This window comes from Raphanus sativus, chromosome 1, assembly GCF_000801105.2.
Source record: "Raphanus sativus cultivar WK10039 chromosome 1, ASM80110v3, whole genome shotgun sequence".
In the NCBI taxonomy this organism is placed as follows: Eukaryota; Viridiplantae; Streptophyta; class Magnoliopsida; order Brassicales; family Brassicaceae; genus Raphanus; species Raphanus sativus.
The window spans coordinates 7,210,598-7,235,563 of NC_079511.1; the positions used below are offsets into that span (position 1 = coordinate 7,210,598).

A 24,966-nucleotide genomic window follows, 5' to 3' on the forward strand; every position below is an offset into this window, starting at 1 on the left:
CTGTCGCCGTTTGTTAACTTCATCCTCGAGAGTATCGACAAGCGCAAAACTGCTCAAACTATTCTCGGTTCTGTTGTACTAACTTTCAATTTTGATAACAGGTTCGATATTTAATACAGTGTAATAGGGTCAAACGTTTAGTCAAGGTGCTGAGTTGGTCTAAGGCGCCAGTTTCAGGTATTGGTCCGACAGGTCCCGGGTTCAAATACCCCACCCACTCTTTACATTAAATATTATGTTATCTGTTTTCTTTTTTTTTTTCCTCACATCATCCCTACTTTACTGTTGAGCTGATCCCTAACTTTTCTTATTGGTGCATTTTGCTCATAAATCTCTCTCAGTCGGATTCCTCCTCTCTCCTTATTCTCTTCTCCTCGCTTATCACCGCCGTCTCAAGTATAAGCTCCAGGTTTCTTCCATGCTCTCAATGTATATTCGTATCGTGTTTCTTCTGTGCTTTTTAACAGCTTCCTTTACCAGATCACTTCTTCTTCTGTAGAATTTTTTGGAGTTTTCTTTCGTTTCCATATATCATGCACGAGTAGATCTCGCAACAGATAATTGTACAAGCTGTTTCAATTTCTTATCTTTTGCTAATTGCTATATCCCCTGTCGGGTGGGGGTTTAAGCTCAGTTCTTGCCTTAGCGTTTTGTCTATTTTGGCTTGTGTCTGAATGTTTTTCTAAACATGCATTTTTTAAAATCAAAAGCTATTCAATTGTTTCCCTTGTAAAAAGTTCCTATCTTTAAGATATGTTTCAATTGTGTGTTCCCTTCCCAGGTAGGTAGGGATGGGTGTTTCATCTGATGAAGAGTCCGAGATCAGCGAGTCAGAGATCGACGACTACTCCGAAACCCCTTACCTGCTTCTCCAGAGCGGCAAATACAAGGTCAAGGTGAACGGGATGCTGAGATGCCCCTTTTGTTCCGGCAAGAAGAAGCAAGACTACAAATACAAGGAGCTCATGGCACACGCCTCCGGAGTCTCCAAAGGATCCGCCAGCAGAAGCGCCAAGCAGAAGGCTAACCATCTCGCCTTGGCCAGGTACTTGCAGAACGAGCTCGCTGGTGATGCAGAGCCTCTTCCACGACCTCCTCCTGTTCCTCCTCGGTTAAACGAGGCGGAAGCAAACCCTGGTGACGTTTACGTCTGGCCCTGGATGGGGATTATCGTCAGTCCTTTGAAAGAGGGTGATGAAGATAAAGAGGCAATGCTTGATTCGGGTTGTTGGTTGAAGGAGCTTTCTAGGTTCAAGCCTGTCGAGGTGCATGCCTTTTGGGTGGAACAAGATTTGGTTGTTGGGGTTGTTGCTAAGTTCAGCAGCGACTGGAGCGGGTTTGCGAGCGCGACTGAGCTTGAGAAGGAGTTTGAGAGCATAGGTTGCAGCAAAAAGGAGTGGATGGAGAAGAGAGGAGGAGACTCGGTGTCCAAAGCCTATGGTTGGTGTGCACGTGCGGAAGACTATCACTCTGGAGGGGCGATTGGTGAGTACCTCTCCAAGGAAGGGAAGCTGAGAACCGTTTCAGATATTTCTCAAGAAAAGGCGGAGGATAGGAACAGTGTTCTTGATAAACTCTCGGATATCATTGCTATGACGAATGAAGATCTGAACAAGGTTCAGTACAGTTACAACAAGACGGCCATGTCACTGCAGAGAGTCTTAGACGAGAAGAAAACCTTGCACGAGGCTTATGCTAACGGTTTGTTGTTACTTAATATGATTCACTTAATCATGTGTTGTTAGCTTATTATGTGACTGATGATGTTTGTATCTTATCTCTCCTCAGAAACGAAGAAGATGCAGCAGATGTCGATTCTCAGTATCCAGAAGATCCTTAACGATAAAGAGAGGCTAAGCAATGAACTGGAGAAGAAGATGCAGAAACTATCGGAGTGGTCCAAAGCGTTGGACAAAAAGGAAGCACTAACTGAACTGGAGAGGCAAAAGCTTGATGAAGAGAAGAAAAAGGTAATATGAAACAACCAGTATGTGCATATGTATAAATTTATATTCTCCTGGTTACTAATAATCATTTTATATTTTCTTGGTTTGGCAGAATGATGCTATGAACATCTCCCTCCAGTTAGCCTCCCATGAGCAGAAAAAGGCTGACGAAAGCGTTCTGAGACTAGTCGAAGAGCATAAGGTAATGTTTAAACAACTCAAAAAGGGGGAAAAAGCTTTCCCTCATTTATGTTTTGATTTTGAAATTATCTCCTTGTTTAAACTGCAGAGGCAAAAAGAAGAGGCTTTGAGCAAGATCCTTCAGCTTGAGACTCAGCTAGACACCAAACAGACACTGGAAATGGAGATTCAAGAGCTGAAAGGCAAACTACAAGTGATGAAGCATTTGGGGGATGATGATGACGAGGCGGTCAAGCAGAAAATGAAGGAGATGAATGATGAGCTGGAGGATAAGAAGTCTGAGTTAGAAGGGCTGGAGCAGATGAACTCAGCCTTGATGACAAAAGAGCGTCAAAGCAATGATGAGATACAAGCAGCACGGAAGAAACTCATTGCGGTATATGCTTTACCTTCTTTTTTTTTGGGTGCTAATAATACACTTGCATTTACAATTATATTCTTAGCAATTTGTTACTATTAGTTGACTGATGTAGGACTCTACGATAAAATTCACAGATACTAACTCCATTACCTTATCTATAATATACGCCATGGCCTGTTTTATTAACACGCAAAAGTTGGACCTATCTGTGATTGTTGTTTAAGGTCTGAAAGCTCTTTTCTTCAGGGTCTGACGGGATTGTTGGGTGCCGAAACTGATATCGGGGTCAAGAGGATGGGAGAACTTGATGAGAAGCCCTTCCTGAATGTTTGCAAGAAGAGATTTTCGGAAGATGAAGCTACGGTTGAAGCTGCCACCCTTTGCTCTACATGGCAAGAGAACCTCAAGGACTCCTCGTGGCAACCGTTCAAACGTGAAGGAACCGGGGACAAAGCAAAGGCATGTTCTATCCCACTGTCTTGTCCAACTTTTTGAGTTAAATATGGTGGAGAAACCAGTGATAATGTTGAAAAATTTATCCATATTTTGGCTTAACTGTTTTATGAGTCGGCAGTAACGGTGTTAGATGTTTATGGTTACAGGAAGTGGTAGACGAAGATGATGAGCAGCTGAAGAAGCTTAGAGGAGAGTGGGGAGAAGAGGTGCATAACGCTGTTAAAACAGCTCTCGAGGAGATGAATGAGTACAATGCCAGTGGTCGATACACCACCCCAGAACTTTGGAACTTCAAAGAAGGTAGGAAAGCAACACTGAAGGAAGTGATTAACTTCATTTCGAACGACATCAAAACTGTGAAACGCAAAAGAACCTGAAGGTATCTCTATTTTCTTCAGTTGGCACAGGTCTCTCTTTTATAATAGAGCTTATATATAGGTTATATGCTGGTTTAAACTTACTATACACTCCATAACCTGAGAAATGAGAACCTTGTAGAAGGCTTTAGAGTACAACTTCTCATTAGTTGAATCCGGTTGAAGAACTTTAATTCTAAATTTTGGTCTGGAGAATCCAATGGATTTTTCTATTTTTGGTTGCAGGATGCTGGAGGAAGTAGAAGGAACGGTTAAGCTTTATGTGTATTTAATAACTGAGATTGAGGAGCTTTAAAGTGATGTAAAATAATGGAGTTACTTATATACTCTCGGTATCCCCCAGACTTAGCTCTTCAGCTTGTGTCTTTGAATATTTTTCTTTGGAAGATTTCGAACAGCCAAATAAGCTAGTGTGTTCTGTTATATGCTCTGTCTCAAGTTCTTCATTTAAGCCACACCATATTAACTCAAATGATAAAGTTTGGTTATTTGTTTTTCGCATACTGGAATAAACAAGTATGTGGGGTTGGAGTCACTTCGTTGGTCGTTCTTTGGATAAATATTGTGGTGTTTTGTATGGATTAGGAAATGTTAATACTCCTTGCTAATTATAACATTTTTAAAAAATGAACAAAAAACAGTTTATATGGTGGTCTTGCTTGTTTTTTTTCTTGGTTAGAAGTTTCGACAAGGATCATAAACAAAAACATTCTTTAAGAAAAGCCCATATAAGTGGGCTTATAAAAGACGAATATGTGGGCCTAAGTCCGCATGGATCCATTAGGGTTTTAGTACAAGTTAAAATTCTCCGTATAAAGTTGTTCGCAACTTTTCCTTCTCATCCTTTCTGCTGCAGCCGTATTCGTCTTTGAGGTTGGTTAGTCTATCTCTCACGATTGTAGACAGCTTTTGCTGTATTAAGAGTGTCCTTGTTTCATGTGATTGTCTGAGACTGAGTTTGCTTTGGTTTAAACTGGCAGATAACAAGTACTTCTGCTTATTTTTCCGGTCTTTAAAAATCATTTTAAAGAGACAACATGTCAGGGTAAGCTTCTCCTGCGTTGTTTTTTTTTTAATTATGTGGAATCAGTGACGACTAAGCCTGCTCCTGTGATTATTACTTCGACTCATTTTAGCTGTCTGAATAAAATTAAATATCTGGTCTGTTTAGTTACAATGGAGCCTTACATTCTTGATTTTGATTGTCTGGATCCTTTCTGATTCAGCGAAGAGGCTGCTCCAGTTGTTGTTCCTCCCGTTGCTGAGCCAGCGGCCATCATCCCAGAGGACATGGACTTGTTGACCGCATTGGAGCTGACTCTTAGGAAAGCTCGTGCTCATGGAGGTGTTGTACGTGGTCTCCATGAGAGCGCTAAGCTTATTGAGAAGCGTGTGGCTCAGCTCTGTGTCTTGGCTGAAGACTGCAACCAGCCCGATTACGTTAAGCTTGTTAAGGCTCTCTGCGCTGATCACAGCATCAACTTGCTTACAGTTCCAAGTGCCAAGACCCTTGGTGAATGGGCTGGTGTAAGTTCTCTTAATCTCCATATACGTACCTTTCTGAATTAATGAATATTGAGTTAACATATTTTTTTAATGATGTTTCAGCTCTGTAAGATTGACTCTGAAGGCAATGCCAGAAAGGTTGTTGGATGCTCATGTCTTGTAGTCAAGGTATCGTTTTTACGTCTCAATTCATTTGAATGAGATATTTTGTAATTAATCCGTAGAATTAATTTCGTTTTTTTCCTTTCTTATATTTGGCTGTTTACTTAATGCGTTTCTCTGCGTGTTTCGTGTTTGACGTTTCAGGACTACGGTGAGGATACAACTGCACTCAATATCGTCAAGAAGCACATTGAATCTAACTAAGTTTAAGGAGCATTTCGAATCTCGAATTTCTCAAGTGCCTGTTTTATCTTGGTTTTAATATTTTAGCAGACAGCTCTCGAGGTTTGTTTGGAACATGATCAGTTTTGCTGTTATGTAATCTCGACTCTTACAAGTCCTATTTTATTGGAGTTTTTCTTTGCCTACTAGTATTTGTTTTGCTTTTAAATAAAGGTTGAAAATTTTTACGCTAATCTTAATTATTTTTAAATTGAAAATTATAAGAGAATGAAATTGGAAAATATCCCTACTTGTTTCTTTGATTTTTGTTGATTATTTTGTTGGATGGATCCTTCAGTCTAATCCATCAAATTGACACGCTAATATTGAGTCAAATAATTCAGATGTTTATTTACCCTATTGTTTTATTTTATTTTATATGAATACAAAAAGACACTCAGATTTTCAATTTCTTAAAGTGAAAAGTTCCGGAAAAGGGCGGGAAGTGACGAGTCCGAGCTTAGCACCGATTAAAGACTTAAAACGTATGTTCTTAACGCTTGATGAAAGTTATTGATCTGTTAATACAAGCACAGTTGTTGCATGTTCAACACAGGTACACTATATAAAAAAGAGTTGTCATTTTTTCTCTCTCGCTCTGACCATTTGGATTTGAGGCGGCAAGAACAGCTGTTCTTTCTTTCCTTTTTATTTCCTCGGTCGGGGGAATATCTGTTTTGTAGGGTTTAATGATGTTTTCAGAAGAAGAAAAGATGGGTTCTCCTCTTGTCGGAGAGACCCAACTTTCGGAATCACTTGTCAATGCAGGCAAAAATCTCCTAAAGCCTCATTCATCTACTCAAGCGCTTCTCCATCTTCTCAATGTACGGATCATCCTCTCGACATTCTCTGATTTTGTTACGTTTTTCTCCTTACAAATGGGTTTCTTGTGTTTGTTGAAAACTCCTCTTGGTGGGATTAGTAGGTTCCATACAGCGAATAGGGTTTCACTTTTCTTGTCGAACGATGGGAAAAAAGTTGAGATTTTTCTTTTTGCTTTATAAAAGTTTCGACCTTTTTTTGGGGAGCAAGTTTCTCTAAGCTGTTTTGTGATGATTTCTCGACGCTTCTATTGTGCTAGGAAGCCGAGGCTCAGCTCTCCAAGCTCGTCCAAGATCCTACAGTTGCAGTGCAAAACGGGCTGAGACCACTGATGAAGGCTTTGGTATCTGCTCATCTATTAAGAAACCTTGATTCTGATGTCAGGGTTTGTGTTGTCTCCTGCTTGACCGAAATCATGAGGATAACTGCCCCAGAGGCCCCATATAACGATGATCAAATGAAGGTTTTGAATTTTTAGTTAACAGTATTATTCTCTTCTTTACTTGTAGATTTGTTCTCTCACATGGTGGCATTTTGCTTTTTGCTTTCTCAGGAAATCTTCCAGGTGACAGTAAGAGCCTTTGGGAAACTAGCTGATGATACTTCCTGCCCTAGTTATAAGAAAGCTGTCACGGTGCTTGATACTGTTTCTAGGGTCAGATTATCATCGGTGATGTTGGACTTGGAGTGTGATGACCTTATTCTCAACATGTTTCGCCAGTTCTTGAAAGTCATTAGGTATTATGATAAAATGATCCATTTAACTCTTATATGCTGCTTGCTCTATGCAAATGCAAAGCTGATGGCTATTCTTTTGTGCATCTGTTTTAAGACCGAACCATCCTGAATCGGTACTTCTTTCAATGGAAGCGATAATGGTGACAGTTATCCATGAAAGTGAACAAGTACCCATGGATTTGCTCCAGGTTCTCTTGGCTGCTGTCAACAAAGAAAGCCAGGTGAGTTTTTTTTTTTCTTCTCAAATTCATATTTTATGTCTCCAAAACCTTTTCAATATGACATGAGATTTGATTTGATTTGAATTTTTTTTTTATGGTCGTCATGGTGTATATAGGATGTCTCACCAATGGCTTGGTGGCTTGTGGAGAAGGTGATCATTAGTTGCGCCTGTAAGCTTCAACCTTGCATCATGGCAGCTTTGAAGTCCACAAGGAGTAGCTTGGACATGTATTCTCCAGTGGTTTTGGCGATATGTCAAGGCGAAGCTGAAGCATACATCGTAGTTAAGCCTAAACATTATCTCGTTATGCCTTGAGCTCCTCTGTGTTTTGCCCCCTTTGTCATAATTGGTTTGATGGCTTAACCAAATATCTTCAAATAGGGACAGCTGGATTTTAGCCTTTCTCGCAAGGGGACTATGTCCAAGAGACTTGCAAGATGTGCCCATGGAGATGATGATAAAGTAAAAGATGGCTACGATTTGAAGCAAGTAAGGTCTGAAAGTAGAGACGCAGAGACAGAACCAGGGTCAACAAGGAGGAGAGGGCGGAAACTCAGTTCAATGATGAATTCTGAAAAAGGCTGTTCGTTTAAGACTTCGTCGTCAAGCAAGAAGATGCAGGAAAAAGAAGTTGGAAAGCTGACTGCCAAGAAAGCATCTTTGCCTAGTAAAGTTGGTCAAACGAATCAGGCTGCTGTTGTTTCTTCTCTTTCACCTTCTAGTAGGCCTAAGAAGGGGTCACGTAAACGAAGAAGCCGGAGTGAGATAGAAGATACAAATCTTGATGCAGGTTGTTTAGCTACACCAGCATCAAAGAAACAGATTATGAAGAAAGAAAATCCTGAAGAAGATTTTATGGAATCTGACCTTGAAAAGCCTCAAGGTAGCATAAAGACTGCCAAGTCAAGTAAAAAGGATAGAACACAGAATGGCTCAGCGAAAGCATCTGCAAAGAAGCCACTTGCAAAGTCTAAAGATGAGAGAGCACAGAATGGTTCAGCGAAAGCATCTGCAGAGAAGGCACTTGCAAAATTTAAAGATGAGAGAGCACAGAATGGTTTAGCTAAAACATCTGCAAAGAAGCCACTTGCAGAATCTAAGAGGGTAGAGGACAGTTGGAGAAAACCAGTCCACTCAGAATCAAAAGCTGCAAGCATGGATTCCCATATTCGCCAGTCATCAAAGAGCAAGGTAACAAATTTGATGAATATTTTTCTTGTCAATTTTAAAAACTCAAGAACTTCCTTTTTTCTTGAATTTATAATTGAATAAACTGTCTAGAAACAGATGTCTAGGGCAGTGACGCCTTCAACCAAAGAATCTGAACAAACTCCCAGGAGCCATCCCAAGAGGAAACGGACAGCTGGAGAGGAAGTGGTGTGAAAATTTTACCTTCTCTCTGTCTATATTGTATGAAGCTTTTGATGCTTCTCGTGTTTTCATATGTTCTATATTCCTTCTTGCAGGAGTCGTCCCATAAGAGTGAGGAATTAGTTGGTAAGAGAATGAAAGTCTGGTGGCCACTCGACAAGAAGTAAGTGTAATTGTGTGAAGCATTGCTATCTTCCGTTTTTTTTGGATACTGTGTGTTGAATGGAGCAAATCTTATTATGCACAGGTTTTATGAAGGCGTCGTAAAGTCCTATTGTAGTCGCACGAAGAGGCATGAAGTGAGTTAAAACTTTCTCACTTAGCTGCTATTTCGAAATTCTCACTTTGTTGCATAATTGATTCATTAAGAATCTCTCCTACTGCTGCTGCTCGTTGCAGGTATCTTATTCTGATGGGGATGTTGAAATCCTTGATCTTAAAAAAGAACGTTGGGAGTTACAAAATGTTAAGCAGGAAAAGGAGATTGATCTGCCTGATTCTACTCTTTTATCTGACATGTAAGTGAAACGTTTTATGGTTCTGAATCACCCACAATTTTTTAACTTGGCACCTCTTCAGTATTGAGTTTTTTTTTTATGCAGAAGGGGGATGCAAAAAGCAAAGAAGAGCAAAAACGTGTCAAAGAACGTGGAACTGAGCAGGTTTGAATGTTTTTTTGATAATTCTAGTTTATGGTATAGAAGCTTTGATCTTTGAATGAATTTGTCTCACATTTATGGGATATAGATCCTGGAAGAAGAACGACTCTGTAACAAACTCAAGTAAGCTGAAGGACGTAAGCAAAAGCAGAGAAGAGAAGAATCTTAAAGAACCGAATGCTGAAACTGGCAGAAGAAAAGGCAGGACTGAGAAAAGGCAGATGGTGACTCTACCTATGCACCAGGAGCCAAATGAAGAACCCAATACTGAGGAACAAGAGCGAGAATCAGCAAAAGAGCCACGTACAGACACAAAATTGATTGAGGAGGAGGAGGATATGTCTGAGGAGATTCTTAGAGACGAATACACAAGCGTGCCTCCTGAGACTGTTCAGAGTAGTGAAGGAACTGGAAGAAGAGACTGATAAAGCAGAAGTCGGTAGTTCAGTGTGATCCATGAATCAGATATGGTTAGATGATGTTAATTCAGGAAAAAATAGATGGGTTATTGTGGTTTAGGTAACTGATATGTTTAGTGAAGCTGTTTGTTCGGAGACTTAATGGTTGTTATTTGTTTGGTAGTCTTCTGACGTATGTCTCTTATCATGGTACTAGTTTGATCTGATGTCACCTAGCTAGTAACATATATATATATATTTAAATGACATGAATGTGCATTAATATTTGCTATCATACACAAACAGTGATAGTACGTCTAGTCGTCTCAGAGAAGAGTGTCTGGATCGAAAAACCAAACATCTATTATTGAAGGAGTTGACAAGTAAACTGTTAAACATAACACTTACGACTTGTCTTTTCCATCTATATACATTCTTCTAGAACTATTGTATTTGTAACATATCCCGTATAGTAGTACAAGAAATCATTACAAAAGCTGTAAAATCTTTTTAATTTATGTATACACACATCATCCAGATTCCAGAAGATGTATGTCTTCATCAATAATTATTGTTAGATATATTACCTAGCCTAAAAGGATTGCTGGTAAGTAAAGTGACTGTAGGTGTACATTTCAAAGTTTTGTCCAAGTTTATTAAAATATTTTTTTCTCTAAAGGTGTCTTGTCCAAAATAATTCTTCTTCCCACCAACCATCCCCTCTTTCTATAAAATTATTTGTGGGTAAAATTTTATACAATAATTTTGTTTGTCCTTTCATAGATATATAAATAAAATATAAATTATGTAGCCCAAAACATACCCTCTCTTTCTGTAAAACTATTTGTGGGTAAAATTTTATAGAATTACTTTGTTTGTCCTTTCATAGATATATAATAAAATATAAATTATGTAGACCAAACACTCATTACCATGGTTAGGTGAAACTTTGAAAACTGGAGTCATTAAGGATAAAAACTCCCTTCTCGGTGTTTATATATATATACAAACCGTAACCCACTTTGTAACGACACAATAATCACTTTGCTTCAAAAGCTAAAGCTTATACTTTTAACCGCCGAGAAAAAATGCCAGTCGACGAATCCTCGTCTGTCGGAAAAACCGTTTGCGTCACCGGAGCTGGTGGATACATAGCTTCTTGGATTGTGAAGTCACTCCTCGAGAGAGGCTACACCGTCAAAGGAACCGTACGGAATCCAGGTCCGATAGTATTATTATTATATGCTCTTATACTAATCTTCTTTTTTTTGTTACTTGGTTGTGTTAATTTATGATTGCTTGGATTGATAATTGGAATATATGTTTTGTTTATCTGTAATGGTTTATGCAGATGATCCAAAGAATACACATTTGAGAGAGCTCGAAGGAGCCAAGGAAAGACTGATTCTGTGCAAAGCTGATCTTCAGGACTACGAGGCTCTTAAAGCGGCGATTGATGGCTGCGACGGCGTCTTTCACACGGCTTCTCCGGTCACTGACGACCCCGTGAGTATTTTTTTCTCCGAGTGGTTTTGTTTTTTTCTAGCACTTTCTGTGGCTTTGTTAGAAAAATGTATAAAGTTAGGGTCCTACATGAGATAACAGAGTGTATGTGTTGGTCATTTGGTATCAAATCACTTTCAGTTACGAAATTTTCTTTTTTTATCTATTAGGAAATTAACGCATGGTATTAGTTAAAATATCTTTTGAAATATAGTATTCATTGAATATGTTATAGTTTGGTAAAGTATTATTTAATTTCAAGACGTTGAAATCCCTGAGAAAATCACTATCCCATTTTTCTTGTAATGGATTTATTACCTTTGACCACAAATAAATATGGTTAGATATCATAGTATTATATATTGCTGGAAGGGTCAAAATAATGAATATTATTATTATGTCAAATGAGGTATTAATTGATTGATTATTTTAAAACGTATTGTAAATTTTCAGGAGCAAATGGTGGAGCCAGCGGTGAATGGAGCCAAGTTCGTAATTAATGCGGCTGCTGAAGCCAAGGTCAAGCGCGTGGTCATCACCTCCTCAATTGGTGCCGTTTACATGGACCCGAACCGTGACCCTGAAGCCATCATTGACGAAAGTTGTTGGAGTGATCTTGAGTTCTGCAAAAACACCAAGGTTTTCTTGACTTTTAATCCTTGCATTTCCTTATTAATATTTGGTATACATAATACTAAGTTATCTTTGATGTTTTGCTCTATTGGTATGTGATATGTGTGATGTAGAATTGGTATTGTTACGGCAAGATGGTGGCGGAGCAAGCCGCGTGGGAGACGGCGAAGGAGAAAGGTGTTGACCTGGTGGTTTTGAATCCCGTGCTGGTCCTTGGACCGCCGTTACAGCCAACGATCAACGCCAGTCTCTTCCATGTCCTCAAGTATCTAACCGGCTCGGCTAAGACTTATGCTAATCTGACTCAGGCTTACGTGGATGTTCGCGATGTCGCCCTGGCTCATGTACTGGTCTACGAGGCACCCTCGGCCTCTGGACGTTATCTCCTCGCCGAGAGCGCTCTTCACCGCGGCGAAGTCGTTGAGATTCTGGCTAAGTTATTCCCGGAGTACCCACTTCCGACCAAGTAAGTGAAACCAATGCCGCCTAATAGTTTTACTACATAACTATAGTTGGTACAAAAGACGAAAAAGAGTGAAAATCAAATAAGGGTTGAAGTATTTTTCTTAAAGATTAAAAAATCAGCATAAACACATTTAATACGTTATTTAAAATATTTATGTAAAATTATATCTAACAAATACATACAGTAAAATCATAAAACTTGAAAAATACGTAGTTTTCTAAGTTATAGTTGGAACAGAAACATTTTATTTAAAATACATATATTACAATTGTATCTTTTTTTGAACAAAAAAAATGCTTCAATCTTTTACAGTTAACTAGTAGGTAAAAGAAAACTGTAAAAGGTTCATCATATCATTATCAAGCCTTGTGGTCCAAATATAATTCATGTACTATGTATATTATATACTTGGCACCCATGCACCTATAACGCGTAGTAACCACATAGTTTTCCACTTATTTAGATATGAAGAACAAAAAGAAATGAAATATGTAGCTATTAAGAGAATGACCTGTCTCACCCCTCAAGAACTCTTCTTTGTTAACAGCATTATTTCGATTATTTTCGTGTAAGACTATGTTATACAGTTACATGCACACATGGCACACGTGCTCATTAGTGATCAATACAATAAGTCATGACCAACACTAGTCTATAAGCATGAATGCGTTGTCTAGTTTAGACGATAGTGTGGCCGAATCTGACATAGCTTAAAAAGTATATAAAATTCTTTCAATTATATTTTTAAGTATGAACGTTTTTTCTTTCTTTCACCTCTTCTTATTTTGATTCAGACTCAATGATGGGTGTGACTTGGTCCCATGTTCTTTTTTTATCTAGTTTGTGGTGAAAGTTGGTGTACCAACAACTCACAGCATAATTCCAAGTCAACTTGTCACCTACTAGTAACGTGGACAGTCTGTAAAGCACAGTGTTATATGTTGATAGATATTTTTATTGATGGTAGTTGTAATGAATTTAGTCTTTGTTCTTTGCCTAACTTTAATTAGACAAATCAATCGCTTTATTCGTAAATAAAGTTCAAGAAAGATTGCTTAACCAAAAAATGATTGTGTTAATTTGGTTAATCGTGCAGGTGCAAGGACGAGAAGAACCCAAGAGCCAAGCCGTACAAGTTCACTAACCAAAAGATTAAGGACTTAGGCTTAGAGTTCACATCCACCAAGCAAAGCCTTTATGATACAGTCAAGAGCTTGCAAGAGAAAGGTCATCTTCCTCCACCTCCTCCTCCTTCTACATCACAAGAATCCAGCCAAAACGGCATCAAGATCGATTCTTGAATAGCTTATTCCCTGAAGTATCATCCTTAGTCATTGATAAATGCTTTTTATTTCAAAAAAACAAACAAACAAACAGATGTTTTGTTACTGTCTTTGTTTATGTGAAATCTTTATTTCAAAATGTCTTTGTCTGGATTTTGATTGTCTTAAAGGCTTCAATGCTTGCTTCATGTTTACTCTATTTAATATATTAGACGAAGTAAACAACTTCATGTCTGTTATATGAAAAACAATACAAAAAGTAAACAATGTTTATTCTATCTTAAACTCTTCAGTCTAAGTTGGCCTGTGACCGCTACTCCATTAGGTATGCATATTCACAATGTCTTCTCTAGGAAGTGTATCCGCGGTCTGAGAGTTATTAGAGGCTAGTGTGGAGGACTCTATGTTTTTACGGAGGACAAGGTAACCAATGGCAGCTAAGTAAATGGCAATGGCTGAGAATCCAATAATTCCTAAGAAGACGATGGCTACAAGCTTCATGTGACCATGGAGAATCAGCTTGATAAAGCTGCTTACTAGATAATATATGTTGATACCCATAATAAGTCCACCAATGACCCACGTCACAGATGAAATCTACAGAGAAAATGAGACGATCAATGATATTATATATGATCATATATATACAAGGGAAGTAAACTTATTCTTACCAGAAGTGAATTGGCGTGTGAGCCCATTTTGGTTTTGCTGCATGTGAATTTAAGAAGTGGAACTAAAGCAAATGGGAGCTCAAAGGATAAGATCATCTGCAAAACAGATAAGATGATTATTGTTAAGTATATATAATATGATTAAAAGATTGGATTTGAGATAATGAGTTACCGAGGCAATGATAATTAACTTTCCAGCTCCAGCTGAGCCACCTATGAGAGCTACAATCAATCCGCTCTCTATCAAGTAATAGCGACAAGCCAACTGTAAATGAATGAGAACGAGGAACTTAAAAAAGAGTCATAACCTCCATGAAAATGAATGTATACTACTAGTTGATTACTTTACCTTGATGCCAGTTACTGAACGAGGAATCTTTCTAGAGAGAACTAAAGCTGAGTGGAGAAAGAGGTTGTGCCTGTGAAGAAGAAACATAAGAGAACTTCTTTGTAACTGGGAGAGAGAGAGATCATAGAACTTTCTTACGGCATAACCATGGCGCCGAGGAGAGAGATTGCTAATCCAGTTGCACCATTTCCCTTTAACTGAGGAACAAAGAGACCATAGAGAACTTCTTTTGGGTCTGGCTTTGAGTAGTGAAGCTCAACAAGGAAGCACAGAGCAATAGTTAGCACAAGAAACGCTATCAAGAACTCGAGCTTCCTAATCTGTAATGATACCAAAAAAAAGAATAAACTTAGAAACGTAAAAAGCCTCAAGATAAATCAGATAAGAAACAAAAACCAAGATATGTAAGAGAAGTATATATATAAATATATAAATATACCCCATATTTTTGAAGTGCTAGAAGAATCAATGTACTAAACCCTGTGAGAAGAACACCAATCCAAACCGGGATATTGAAAAGCATGTTTAAAGCAAATGCTGTTCCAATTACTGTATACAGAGAAGAAAACCAATAACTGACCATTAACTTGTACTAATGTTGTTGAGATATTGAAGAGAAGAAAATAAAAACTGCTACATCAAACAAACAAAAAATTATCATGCCTTCTGGAATGTCACAAGCGATTACAGCGATTTCGGCTACTACCCATAACATAAAGTTTGGAACTTTAGAGTACTCAGCTCTACAATGCTCTGCCAGATGCTTCCCTGCAATGATAACCATAAGCGAACTAATGTATATACGAATTTGAAAAGTTGAACAACGTAACTTTGTTCATATTTGGAGTTGAACCTGTAACAACACCAAGATTTGCAGCGAGGGACTGAATCACCAACGCTGCACACGACGCCACCAATATGATCCAGAGTAACTGTTCAATGTGAACCACTGACGTTTTATCAAAATCAGTAGATAGTTTTGTTTACATTTGTCAAAGGAAGTTGTTTGAAGAGAACAACGTTGTGGATTCATTTGTAAACGAAAAAAGAAGAAGAAGAAGAAGCAGATACACACTCAATGCAAACCGTAAATAACAAAGAATCGAAGTCTAATATATCAAAGAGTTAATTAACGCACCTGATACTTGTATTGAGCTCCTGATTGCAGATCAGTCTCAACTGTAACCCAAAAAAAAAATGCATGGCTTTGTGTGTATAATAAAGTGATATACTATATATATATATGTATATGTTGTTTTGAATAATAAAGGGGGAATCTTACAGTTTCCAGGATCAATATAAGCAATGGAAACAAGAAAACCAGGGCCTAAGTATGAGAAGAAGTTTTTCCAGCTCTTTTTCTGCGTGCAATAGTAATTTTACAGAAAAACATCAAACTTGACCATTAAGTCATTGATCCTTAAGAACACTTTTTATTTATTTGGAGGCTTGTGTCGATCAAGTCATTCACTAATGGAAACGTAAAACGATTACTGGAGACTAATGACACCTCATTAAGCGTAATTAACATGTGGAGAGAAGACAGAAACCTCAGAGACAAGGATCTTGTTAGAATCAGAGGTTTGGAAGAGAGGAGAGTTGGAGAAACTCGTGTTGCCGCCACTTGCCGTTGCAGCTGCCATTGCCTCTGTTACGTCTCTTCTCTCTGTCTATAGTGCCAACATCCAAAACTCTGTAAAGAGAGGAGGAACATATATGAGAGAGGGTTGGTAAAGCGCACACACACACACACGCGTGTATTAGTCAAATGTGAGAGAGGGTTGAGTTAAGAAACTCATTTAAGAATAGTTTTGGCATTTGCATTAATGGAAAAAGAAAGAAATGAACGGTGGTGCTTTAGGAAAGTGATCTCTCTAAATTTGTTAATACAATCTAAATTATTTCATTTTGTCTATTTTTAGAGATTAGTAATAAATAAATTCTTAGGAAAAGCTGAAATCAATACCTTTTTGAAAATGTAGAATTAGATTACCAAATATTCTATTTCTCTTCCTAAATTTTTCTGTTGGTAAATAGCAATACCCAAAATTGGAATATATTTCCCCAAAGAAAAAGATATATCAAAAGAAGTGATTCAAAAATGGTGCCAAGTAAACCAACTTCAAAGGCTTTAACCATTAACAACAGTAAGACAACCGATAGAGATAAAAACGGGCCCCAGGAAGCGCGCATGGTGTAGGATCTATACTATGTTGGACCCACTACACTTTTACTTTGGTAAAACCATCTCCAATAGTTTACACTATTCTAGAGTAGATTTCACTCTAAAACAGTATTACTCTACAATAAAGTAGAGTTTCACTCCAATGGTTTACTCTATATTTGACACTAAAAATGAATATTCTTAAATATATTATTTTATAATTTTATTACTAATAGCTTTTACTTACAAAATTTACAAATTGATCCCATATATTTTATTTTTCACAAAGTTTTCATAAATTATATATCTATATCAAATATATTATATTAATAATTATATTACACTATACTAATAACATAATACATTTTAACTTAAACATCCCCATTAGTGTTTCTTTCTCACAAATGATCATTAACAAATTTCAGATTGTGAAATGAGTTTTTTTTTATGTTATAAAATTATTTTTAATTTTAGTCTTTGGCTAATAATAATAAATTTTAAATGTTTATATATATATATATTGTTTTAAACATAATTATGTGTTGTTAGCATAATTAAACTAAATAAATAGTTACAAAATAAAAAGATTGAAAAATAAAAGGACTAAAGTATAAATAAAAAAGTTTCACTCTATAATAGAGTAAGAAATAGAGTTACTCCAAATATAGAGTAAGAAATAGAGTTGCACTATTTTAAAGTGGGATATAGAGTGGGATTAGAAAAAATTTTACTCTATAATAGAGTTTTAATGTAGAGTATAGAACGGGGTTGGAGATGCCCTAAGATTCTATAGTCAACACTCAATACTTGTGTTTGGGTTTTAATCGACACTTAAATGCTCTTGACATATTATTGAGGACACGTAATTAGTACTCTAATTAATACAGCCCTTTCAATATATTTTGTCTTTTTGTACAATTGGTCCACGGGAGCATTGATAATTTTTTTCTTTTTTCTTTCTCATGTAATCGACTAAGATTTATACAGCCTCCAGTAAAGCCTAATAAACCATTGCTTCCATCTCTTATTTTATAAGTCCAACAGTTTTTGGAGAGATCCATCATGTAGAGAGAGAAACGTGCTCCATCTTCTCTCTTGATTTAGCCGGCATTTATATTTCCAATTGACCGGCGTTGACGGGTTCTCTTAGCCGTAACGTCGGTCGGATCTTGCTATTCAGATGTTCTCTTGTTCCGATTTCTTTTTTTTTTCTCGGTGTTAGCTGTTTTTTTTGTTTCCGGCGACGCGCTGTTTCTTTTAGCGGTCGTCCGGCTCTGGTTCTGGCGTCGTCATTTTCTTCTTCGGTGACGGCGGCCGGCTTTAGCTTTCGACTTCGACCTTTACTCTGCAAGGTGCTGTTCGGCTCTGTGCGTTTCGAGAGATGGAGGCGTTTGTTTGTGGTCTCCGGTTTTAATGTTTGGGGTTCTTGGGGTCGGATGAGATCTCGATTCATTCGGTGAAGCTCTCCGACATTTGAAAGATGAATCTGACATTTGGCTTCGATCTAGGATGAGATTTCGATTTCGATTTAGATCGATAGATGCTCTCCTTTGGAAGAAGTGTTGGTAATGGAGTGAGATGCGGTGTTGATGCATGCTCCTAGAGTGGCCGGTGAGGAGTCGTACTGGCTTCGGCGGTGGACGGACAGGCGGCTGTTGTGGGCGGTCACGCAAGTAAGGTGACGCCGCACAGATTAGGTTAAGAGAGATGGAGTCATGATGCCCGGTGATCGGAGTTGGAATCTCCGGTGGGGCGAGAAACGTCGAAAATGCTTTGGTCTTCGCGACACGTGACCTTCGAACGCGGAAATGGTGACACGTGTACGTGCTTCCCCCAAATCTGAGCTGCGAGGCGGCCATTCTCATTTCGCGTTAGTTTGCTAGGGTTTCCTCAATTTGGGTCGGAAGCTCAATTGAATTTGTTGGTTTATTACCCAGTTTGGGTTTTGTAATGGTTGTTTGTAATTGGGCTTGGGCCCTATTTTATATAAAATATCCAGTTGGAAAAAAAAAAGTCCAACAGTTTCAAATTACAAAAAAATTCTTTAAAAGAATTAAACTGTTTTTTTTAACAAATAATTAAAATGTTTATGATCTTCTAAATCTAAGGTTCGGTCTTGACCGTAGGCTATACAAGACTCGAAGTATTGGTTTTCAGTGTAGCTAAGGAATATGCCAAAGTTGAATTCGACCTCCACATTGCAAGGCTGTTATTTTATTAAGAATTTTTTTGAAACGAATCCAAAAAAAAAAAAATCCTAAGCACTCGGAGGACAAGATAAGGAATGAATTAAATGATAACTTAGTTTCAAATCATACTATTATCCGACTCCATGAATACAGTTTTTTTCCGCTGAAGTTACATCATGATAAACCTTTAATGATAACTTGGTTTAACTTTGTTACTAAGCATTATGATGTACCATATGATTCTAGTATTGTGTAGCGTTACCGTTTATTCAAATGAAATTACTGCGACTATATAATCTAAACTAAAATAGGGGTGGACACCATTCAGATATGCTTCCTTGTGGCACACGTATCAGAGGAGGAGACAGACCCACTTGGCCTCACAGCCTTCTTACAGCTCGAAGAAGTCGCAACGCTCACAAGAAGAGGACGCATGACGCATCAGAGGAATACGAAGCAGTCATGGAGGCACTGTTATGTCTCAAATCGAAGAGCACTGTTTCAAAAGTTGTGGTTAGTGAATCCGGCGTATTTGGTTTCTTCCTTTTCTTATCTTTTGACTCGGGACAGTCCCAGAAAAGGAAGGGTGACGATAGAGAGAGAAGCCAAGGTCGTTCACGAGTCAGCTCTTGAAACGTCATCATTTTAAATCTTCTTATTGTTTATTTTTTGGCAAATAAGCCCATCTTCTTTCTGTCTGATCTTTTTTTTACTCGACCCGACAATGAAACACAGACAATAAGATGGGTTTTGATTACTGTAGTAGCGTAATAATGCTTCAGATTAAGAGAATGTTTGCTCGTGTAATCTCAAAATTTTATTATATGCTTTTCATTTGAGAAATTTTAAATGAATAATTTATTTTTACATGAATAATTTATTATAAGGTGGAAAAGTAACGACAAAAGGGACCCACTTATCCTAGTTTCGTAACGTGATCTCTTCTCATTCCTTAAAACATTCAAAACTTTTTCTCATTCTTTGGCTCAAAAACACCTTCACCACTCCAATGGCTTCTTCACTTCCTCAATCACCCAAACCCATCTCTCCCTTCTTCAAAACGCCGCCGTTTCCAACCACCAAACCGCTCGTCTTCCTCAACTTCCAAACCCGGCTAGCCTCGAAACCCTTGGATGTATCAGTCAATCTCAAGAAGAAGAAGAGCGTGTGGCTCGACCCCTTTGACGACGGCGAAGACCTCAACAACGAATACGGGTCACTGTTCGCCGACGGAAAGCAAGAAGAGGATCCGAGACCACCGGATAATCCTGACAACCCTTACGGGTTCTTGAAGTTCCCAATGGGTTACACCGTCGAGCTCGCTTCTCTGCCGCTGAAAATCAGAGGAGATGTTCGACGGTGCTGCTGCGTCGTCTCCGGTGGAGTGTACGAGAATCTACTCTTTTTCCCGACTATTCAGCTACTTAAAGATAGGTAAACAAAAAAAAAGTACAAAAGGAGTCTTTATATATATATATATATATTTGGTAAAATGTTAAATTGATATATTGAAAAGCAGAACAACTAATTGTCTGAACGTCTTCTTGTTTTTTGTTTGCAAGGTATCCTGGTGTTCAGGTAGATGTCTTAACGACAGATAGAGGAAAACAAACGTACGAGTTAAACAAAAACGTGAGATGGGCAAATGTGTATGATCCAGACGATCATTGGCCCGAGCCAGCTGAATATACAGACATGATCGGACTTCTCAAAGTTTGTACTTTTTTAAATCTTTAATATTATGAGTTCTGTTATTTTATCAGAAATGTTTAAAATTAACCTTCCTTGTGTTACAGGGAAGGTACTATGACATGATTCTGTCAACGAAGCTCGCAGGGCTAGGCCACGCAGCGTTCTTGTTCATGACAACGGCTAGAGACAGAGTTAGTTACATTTACCCGAATGTTAACTCTGCTGGAGCTGGTCTGATGCTATCCGAAACCTTTACAGCAGAGAACACCAACCTTTCGGAATTAGGTTACAAAATGTGAGTTAGCTTCTTTCACAAGCCAACAGAATGAAAAACTTTTCTTGACTGTTTTTTTATATATATATATATATTATGGTTTCAGGTATGACCAGATGGAGGATTGGTTAGGAAGGCCGTTTAGGAGTGTTCCAAGGACTCCAGTGCTGCCACTTAGGGTGTCTGTTTCACGGAGATTGAAAGAGGTTGTGGCTGACAAGTATAGGAAAGCTGGAGTGGAGACAGGGAAGTTTATAGTGATCCATGGGATCGAATCAGATTCAAAGGCATCAATGCAATCAAAAGGAGATAGTGATAGTTTGCTTCCACTTACAAAATGGGGTCAGATATCAAGGGGTATAAGGTACAACAACCTCAGAGAATTGTTGATTTTTTTGGTTTCTTTTCTCTGACATAACTTACAGGGGATTCAAGCCGGTCTATGTGATTCCACATGAGAAAGAGAGAGAAAACGTCGAAGAATTTGTGGGTGATGATACATCTATAGTGTTCATCACAACACCAGGACAGGTATGTCTAAACCTTTAAGCATCTGTGTATATGTTAAACTGAAAAAGGTTGAGAAACTTTTAATCTTACTTGAGCTTTACTTAGTTGGCTGCTCTGATAAACGATTCTGCTGGAGTTATCGCTACAAACACAGCTGCTATTCAACTAGCTAATGCTCGAGACAAACCCAGGTGAAAATAATCTGATTAGGATAGACAGTGATCAGTTACTTTTCAAGAACTGACATTATGTCTGTGTCTGTTTTCTTTTGTCTAGTATTGGGTTGTTCTCTTCAGAAGAGAAAGCGAAGCTATTTGTACCAGACGCAGAAGAGAGGAGTAACTGTGTCATTGTTGCTTCAAAGACTGGAAGTCTAGCAGATATCGACGTAGGAGCTGTTAAAAATGCAATGCAGGTCTTTGAGGGATCATTGGCTCTCGTGTAAATAATCTTAAAAAGTTTGTGAAACAAGTTACATATATATATATATAGCATTTATGTGTATAAATCATTTATTCAGCATCAAAGTCAGGTTCAGGAGGCTTTTGCAGATTCAACAACCTCTTTGAACTCTCTGTGCTCCTTAGTCTGTGACCTTTCAATGCATTAGCAGCAAATCTTGATGCAAATATAGTCGAACGTAGTCTAGAAGAAGACTCGGTTCTTGTGAACACTGGAGTCCTCTCGTCTTCCTCCTCAGCATCATCATCATCATCATCATCATACTCATCTTCATAACCCATCTCGTCTTCCTCTTCTTCAATCCGTCTCAGCTCAGCGTTTTTCCTTCTCGAATGACGACGCCAAGCAGCTTGGATGAAGGAAGAAGCCCAAGTTCTCCATTGCTGAGAGTAAAACCTAAAAGTCTGTTGAACCTGTCGGCTATGAAGTCTCCTAAACTGACTCGCTACAAACTTGAGCTCTTCAGCTTCGAGGGCGAAAGCCTCTACTTCGGTCAGAGCCTTCACTGTTCTTGTGGAGGAAGGTAAGTTCGAGCCTGCTTTAGGGTCAAGTGCCCAAGTCAGAAGCTCTTCACCACAAAAGTCTCCTTCTTTTAATAACCCCCTGTTGAAGAAACCGCTTCTTCCTCCATCTGTGGTCACACTCTCTAACCGGCCTCGGATTATGAACAGCATTTCGTTAACCGGGTCTCCTTCACGCACAATGTAAGTACTCTCCGTGTAAAGACTCGGTTTTAACCTCTCGCAGATCGCGTCAAGTAACCTTTCATCCATATTAGCAAACAGAGGAACCTTCAAGAAACAGAACACATTCTTAGTTTAGAAAATCTCAAACAAGTTTTAGCAATTCTGATTCTGAAGACTTTATTACCCTTCTAACTAAATTAAGACAGAGGTGGCGTTTGATGTCTCTCCTTAGATCCTTAGGTAAACTCTGGACTATGTTCTCTTCATCCACACCTCTCGTTTCTAACCATTTGTATTGATCGTAGCGTCTGACTCTTTCTCTAAGGTTCTGTGGAAGTGACCTGTGGTGCATCCACTGTTCCGAGTCACGTCTTTTGATCCTCATCTCCTCAAGACGGACCGTAAGTGACTGAAGATAAGTCTGCATGTTCCCGATAAGAAGCGCGAAAAGAAGAAGCCCAGCTATAGCAATGGCAATAGAGAACAGAACCTCTCCTGGAAATGTACTTGTTTGCAGCCCTTGACCTAACGTGCTGTAAAAGAAACACCATATATATATATATCTAAAACCAATGTTCAAGAAATTGCTAGGCAGTTATTAAATGCTTTATAGAAGATTATTGTTTAGGCGGGTAACTGAATCCATATTTTGGGTGAAGTTTCGACTCGATTTTGCCGTTTACATGATGCCTAAACCGATTTTTAGAACACTGTCCAAAACACCGCAAAGGCTACTGGTATTTTGAAACAGTTTACCTGAGGTTTTGAAGACCCCACCAAAGACAATAACAGAACTTAGAGAAAAACGTTGTTGATGATACAATGCCCGAAGATATAGCCTGGCCATAGATCCCATAGTTGAACTTTGAATCATCTGCTTTAGCAGAACAGTTGCTCTTGAGAAGCTCAGGGACTGTCTTGATCCATTCCGTTTCACGGCTGCTCACAAACTTGGTACCACAATACAGAATCTGAACACATAGTTTCGGATCTGGTTGGACTTTACACGCAAATCTCCAACAAGTATCGTTACGTTCCACTGACAACATGTACCAGAAAGCTCCAGTTATCTGCCAAAAAACCGTAAGTGACACAATCATCATAACATCACCTAATCAACAAGAGTCATGTATATATAGAGACACTTACGTGGCTTGCAAGCATATACCAGAGGAGATAATAAGCAGCACCAGCCCAAGCTCCTTCAGCAAAAGCTCCTGCAGTCTTCTTTAGTTCTGATGTTAACGGTATAAACCTAACGAATCTCGGAATGTACTGCGTGATTACAATGTTCAACAGAGCCGTTTTCGTAGGTAACACATCCATTCCTTTAGAACCGTGAAGAAACTTCCATACAGCAATCTACAAAACCCTAATTTAAGTCCCTCTAGATGAAACCAAGAGTATTATTGATCAATGTTCTATTTATTTTTTACCTGCGGTAAGGGGAGCACGGCGAGGAAATCGACAATGAAATAACGTGTTAAATACCGTTGAGCGATCTTAGGAGGATCAATCACAAGCTCACCACGACCAAACACACGAGAAGAAGGAGCAATGTAAGCTGTACGAAACTGAAGAGCCATTCTGGTTAGGTAAAAAACGTCGAGGATGGTTCTAAGAGTGGTCGTCGTAACGGCTAGCTTCGTGTCGATCCCTATACAGCTGCTCCCCGAGTTGTCCACGATGGGGAGGTAGAAGAAGAGCGGATCAACGGAGACAGCTAAGATACAAGAAATGACCAACATTCTGTTCCATATGAGAAGCGTCTTGTCTTGAGGATCGAAGATTTTCTTCTCTGATATTCTTAGATCTTCGGGGAAAACAGCTCTGGTTACGGATTTGCCGATGGTTAATAGACCTTCTGATCCGAATTTGACACCTTCCCTGAAGGATTTGGAGGCTTTTTTCTTGTCGCCACCTCGGTTCTTGACGGGGAATCCGAAACAGTTTCTCTTCGTCATCATTCCAGTAACATGAGAAGCACTTGAATCTAGATCATCTAACCTGTTTTAAGAAAACGCTCATTTCTCAGCTTGAAAAAAAGATCTGAAGAAACTGTTATAATTAGGAAACAAAAATAATAAATAATATTGCGTTTCTTTTGGTTACCTAACAAATTTTTCGCGCTGGCCGCTTATGTATTGGGATTTATACATGTTCTTGAGAAACAATCACATGTGTGCTGTGAACGTTTCATGCGTGTACGCAAAACCTAACCTAATATATCACCCCAGATCTCTCGATTATATATAAAAAAAAAGAGAAAAAGATACAACATGCAATAAACGAGAGCATTAAAAGATCTGAAACTTACAGTGATATTCGATAACGTTGAAAAGGGAATGATTTTGCATAATCTAGCTAGGGCTAAAATGAAACTTGAGAAAGAAGAAATCGAGGGCTCCTACTTGGCACCATGTATCATCGTGTATGGCTAATGACCAACAATTAGCCTTGAAAACACGTGTTCCTCCCTACTTTATTGTTGGGAAGGGATGTGGTGTTTGGTTCTGTTTTAGCCCCTACGAAACTCCATTTCCTGGAATGTGGGGACTACGAAGAGTTTATAGCGCATTTACCGCGTCTTTTTGGTTGGGTAAATAAATCAAGAAAGTTTATATAGTTTGACTATGATGTTT

The 24,966-nt window shown here is 38.5% G+C and overlaps 7 protein-coding genes across 9 annotated transcripts; 5 read left to right on the forward strand and 2 right to left on the reverse strand.

The window, feature by feature from the left end:
* The first annotated feature begins 24 nt into the window (after nt 1-24).
* On the forward strand, nt 25-3,764 carry LOC108860741 (factor of DNA methylation 1). 3 transcript variants are annotated; one of them, XM_057008132.1, is made up of 9 exons: nt 25-177; nt 342-409; nt 786-1,701; nt 1,789-1,970; nt 2,059-2,148; nt 2,236-2,523; nt 2,755-2,971; nt 3,115-3,343; nt 3,567-3,764. In XM_057008132.1, the coding sequence occupies exons 3-8, from the start codon at nt 792-794 to the stop codon at nt 3,339-3,341; spliced, it is 1,914 nt and encodes a 637-aa protein (XP_056864112.1). In that variant the 5' UTR covers nt 25-177; nt 342-409; nt 786-791; the 3' UTR covers nt 3,342-3,343; nt 3,567-3,764. The 3 variants fall into 3 exon arrangements, with proteins under 3 accessions (XP_056864112.1, XP_056864107.1, XP_056864104.1); XM_057008127.1 differs by having other exon boundaries at nt 26-177; nt 782-1,701; XM_057008124.1 differs by lacking the exon at nt 25-177 and having other exon boundaries at nt 261-409; nt 782-1,701.
* A 360-nt stretch (nt 3,765-4,124) lies between these two features.
* On the forward strand, nt 4,125-5,377 carry LOC108850942 (40S ribosomal protein S12-1). The gene is made up of 5 exons (XM_018624415.2): nt 4,125-4,214; nt 4,322-4,386; nt 4,568-4,868; nt 4,950-5,015; nt 5,154-5,377. The coding sequence occupies exons 2-5, from the start codon at nt 4,379-4,381 to the stop codon at nt 5,211-5,213; spliced, it is 435 nt and encodes a 144-aa protein (XP_018479917.1). The 5' UTR covers nt 4,125-4,214; nt 4,322-4,378; the 3' UTR covers nt 5,214-5,377.
* A 138-nt stretch (nt 5,378-5,515) lies between these two features.
* On the forward strand, nt 5,516-9,709 carry LOC108844114 (sister chromatid cohesion protein PDS5 homolog E). The gene is made up of 12 exons (XM_056989349.1): nt 5,516-6,055; nt 6,313-6,516; nt 6,607-6,791; nt 6,886-7,012; nt 7,129-7,317; nt 7,396-8,205; nt 8,296-8,391; nt 8,481-8,548; nt 8,633-8,684; nt 8,785-8,903; nt 8,988-9,047; nt 9,133-9,709. The coding sequence occupies exons 1-12, from the start codon at nt 5,921-5,923 to the stop codon at nt 9,467-9,469; spliced, it is 2,382 nt and encodes a 793-aa protein (XP_056845329.1). The 5' UTR covers nt 5,516-5,920; the 3' UTR covers nt 9,470-9,709.
* Nucleotides 9,710-10,450: 741 nt separating this feature from the next.
* LOC108810958 (cinnamoyl-CoA reductase 1) lies at nt 10,451-13,488 on the forward strand. The gene is made up of 5 exons (XM_018583029.2): nt 10,451-10,663; nt 10,794-10,948; nt 11,399-11,584; nt 11,692-12,044; nt 13,141-13,488. Exons 1-5 carry the CDS (start codon nt 10,531-10,533, stop codon nt 13,343-13,345), a joined length of 1,032 nt encoding a protein of 343 aa, XP_018438531.2. The 5' UTR covers nt 10,451-10,530; the 3' UTR covers nt 13,346-13,488.
* Nucleotides 13,489-13,637: 149 nt separating this feature from the next.
* Nucleotides 13,638-16,114, reverse strand: LOC108810943 (metal transporter Nramp6). The gene is made up of 11 exons (XM_057008170.1): nt 15,898-16,114; nt 15,630-15,708; nt 15,486-15,526; nt 15,201-15,279; nt 15,011-15,115; nt 14,787-14,896; nt 14,486-14,667; nt 14,348-14,417; nt 14,171-14,263; nt 13,999-14,094; nt 13,638-13,924 (listed from the first exon to the last, which is right to left on the reverse strand). The coding sequence occupies exons 1-11, from the start codon at nt 15,988-15,990 to the stop codon at nt 13,649-13,651; spliced, it is 1,224 nt and encodes a 407-aa protein (XP_056864150.1). The 5' UTR covers nt 15,991-16,114; the 3' UTR covers nt 13,638-13,648.
* A 3,554-nt stretch (nt 16,115-19,668) lies between these two features.
* Nucleotides 19,669-21,703, forward strand: LOC108859463 (photosynthetic NDH subunit of subcomplex B 1, chloroplastic). Its single transcript, XM_018633404.2, has 7 exons — nt 19,669-20,134; nt 20,263-20,413; nt 20,497-20,687; nt 20,773-21,030; nt 21,092-21,197; nt 21,282-21,367; nt 21,453-21,703. The coding sequence occupies exons 1-7, from the start codon at nt 19,710-19,712 to the stop codon at nt 21,619-21,621; spliced, it is 1,386 nt and encodes a 461-aa protein (XP_018488906.1). The 5' UTR covers nt 19,669-19,709; the 3' UTR covers nt 21,622-21,703.
* LOC108859364 (putative cyclic nucleotide-gated ion channel 7) lies at nt 21,587-24,888 on the reverse strand. Its single transcript, XM_018633295.2, has 7 exons — nt 24,642-24,888; nt 24,437-24,544; nt 23,761-24,331; nt 23,474-23,686; nt 23,081-23,394; nt 22,509-22,857; nt 21,587-22,429 (listed from the first exon to the last, which is right to left on the reverse strand). The coding sequence occupies exons 2-7, from the start codon at nt 24,481-24,483 to the stop codon at nt 21,689-21,691; spliced, it is 2,235 nt and encodes a 744-aa protein (XP_018488797.2). The 5' UTR covers nt 24,484-24,544; nt 24,642-24,888; the 3' UTR covers nt 21,587-21,688.
* Between the last annotated feature and the right edge of the window lie 78 nt (nt 24,889-24,966).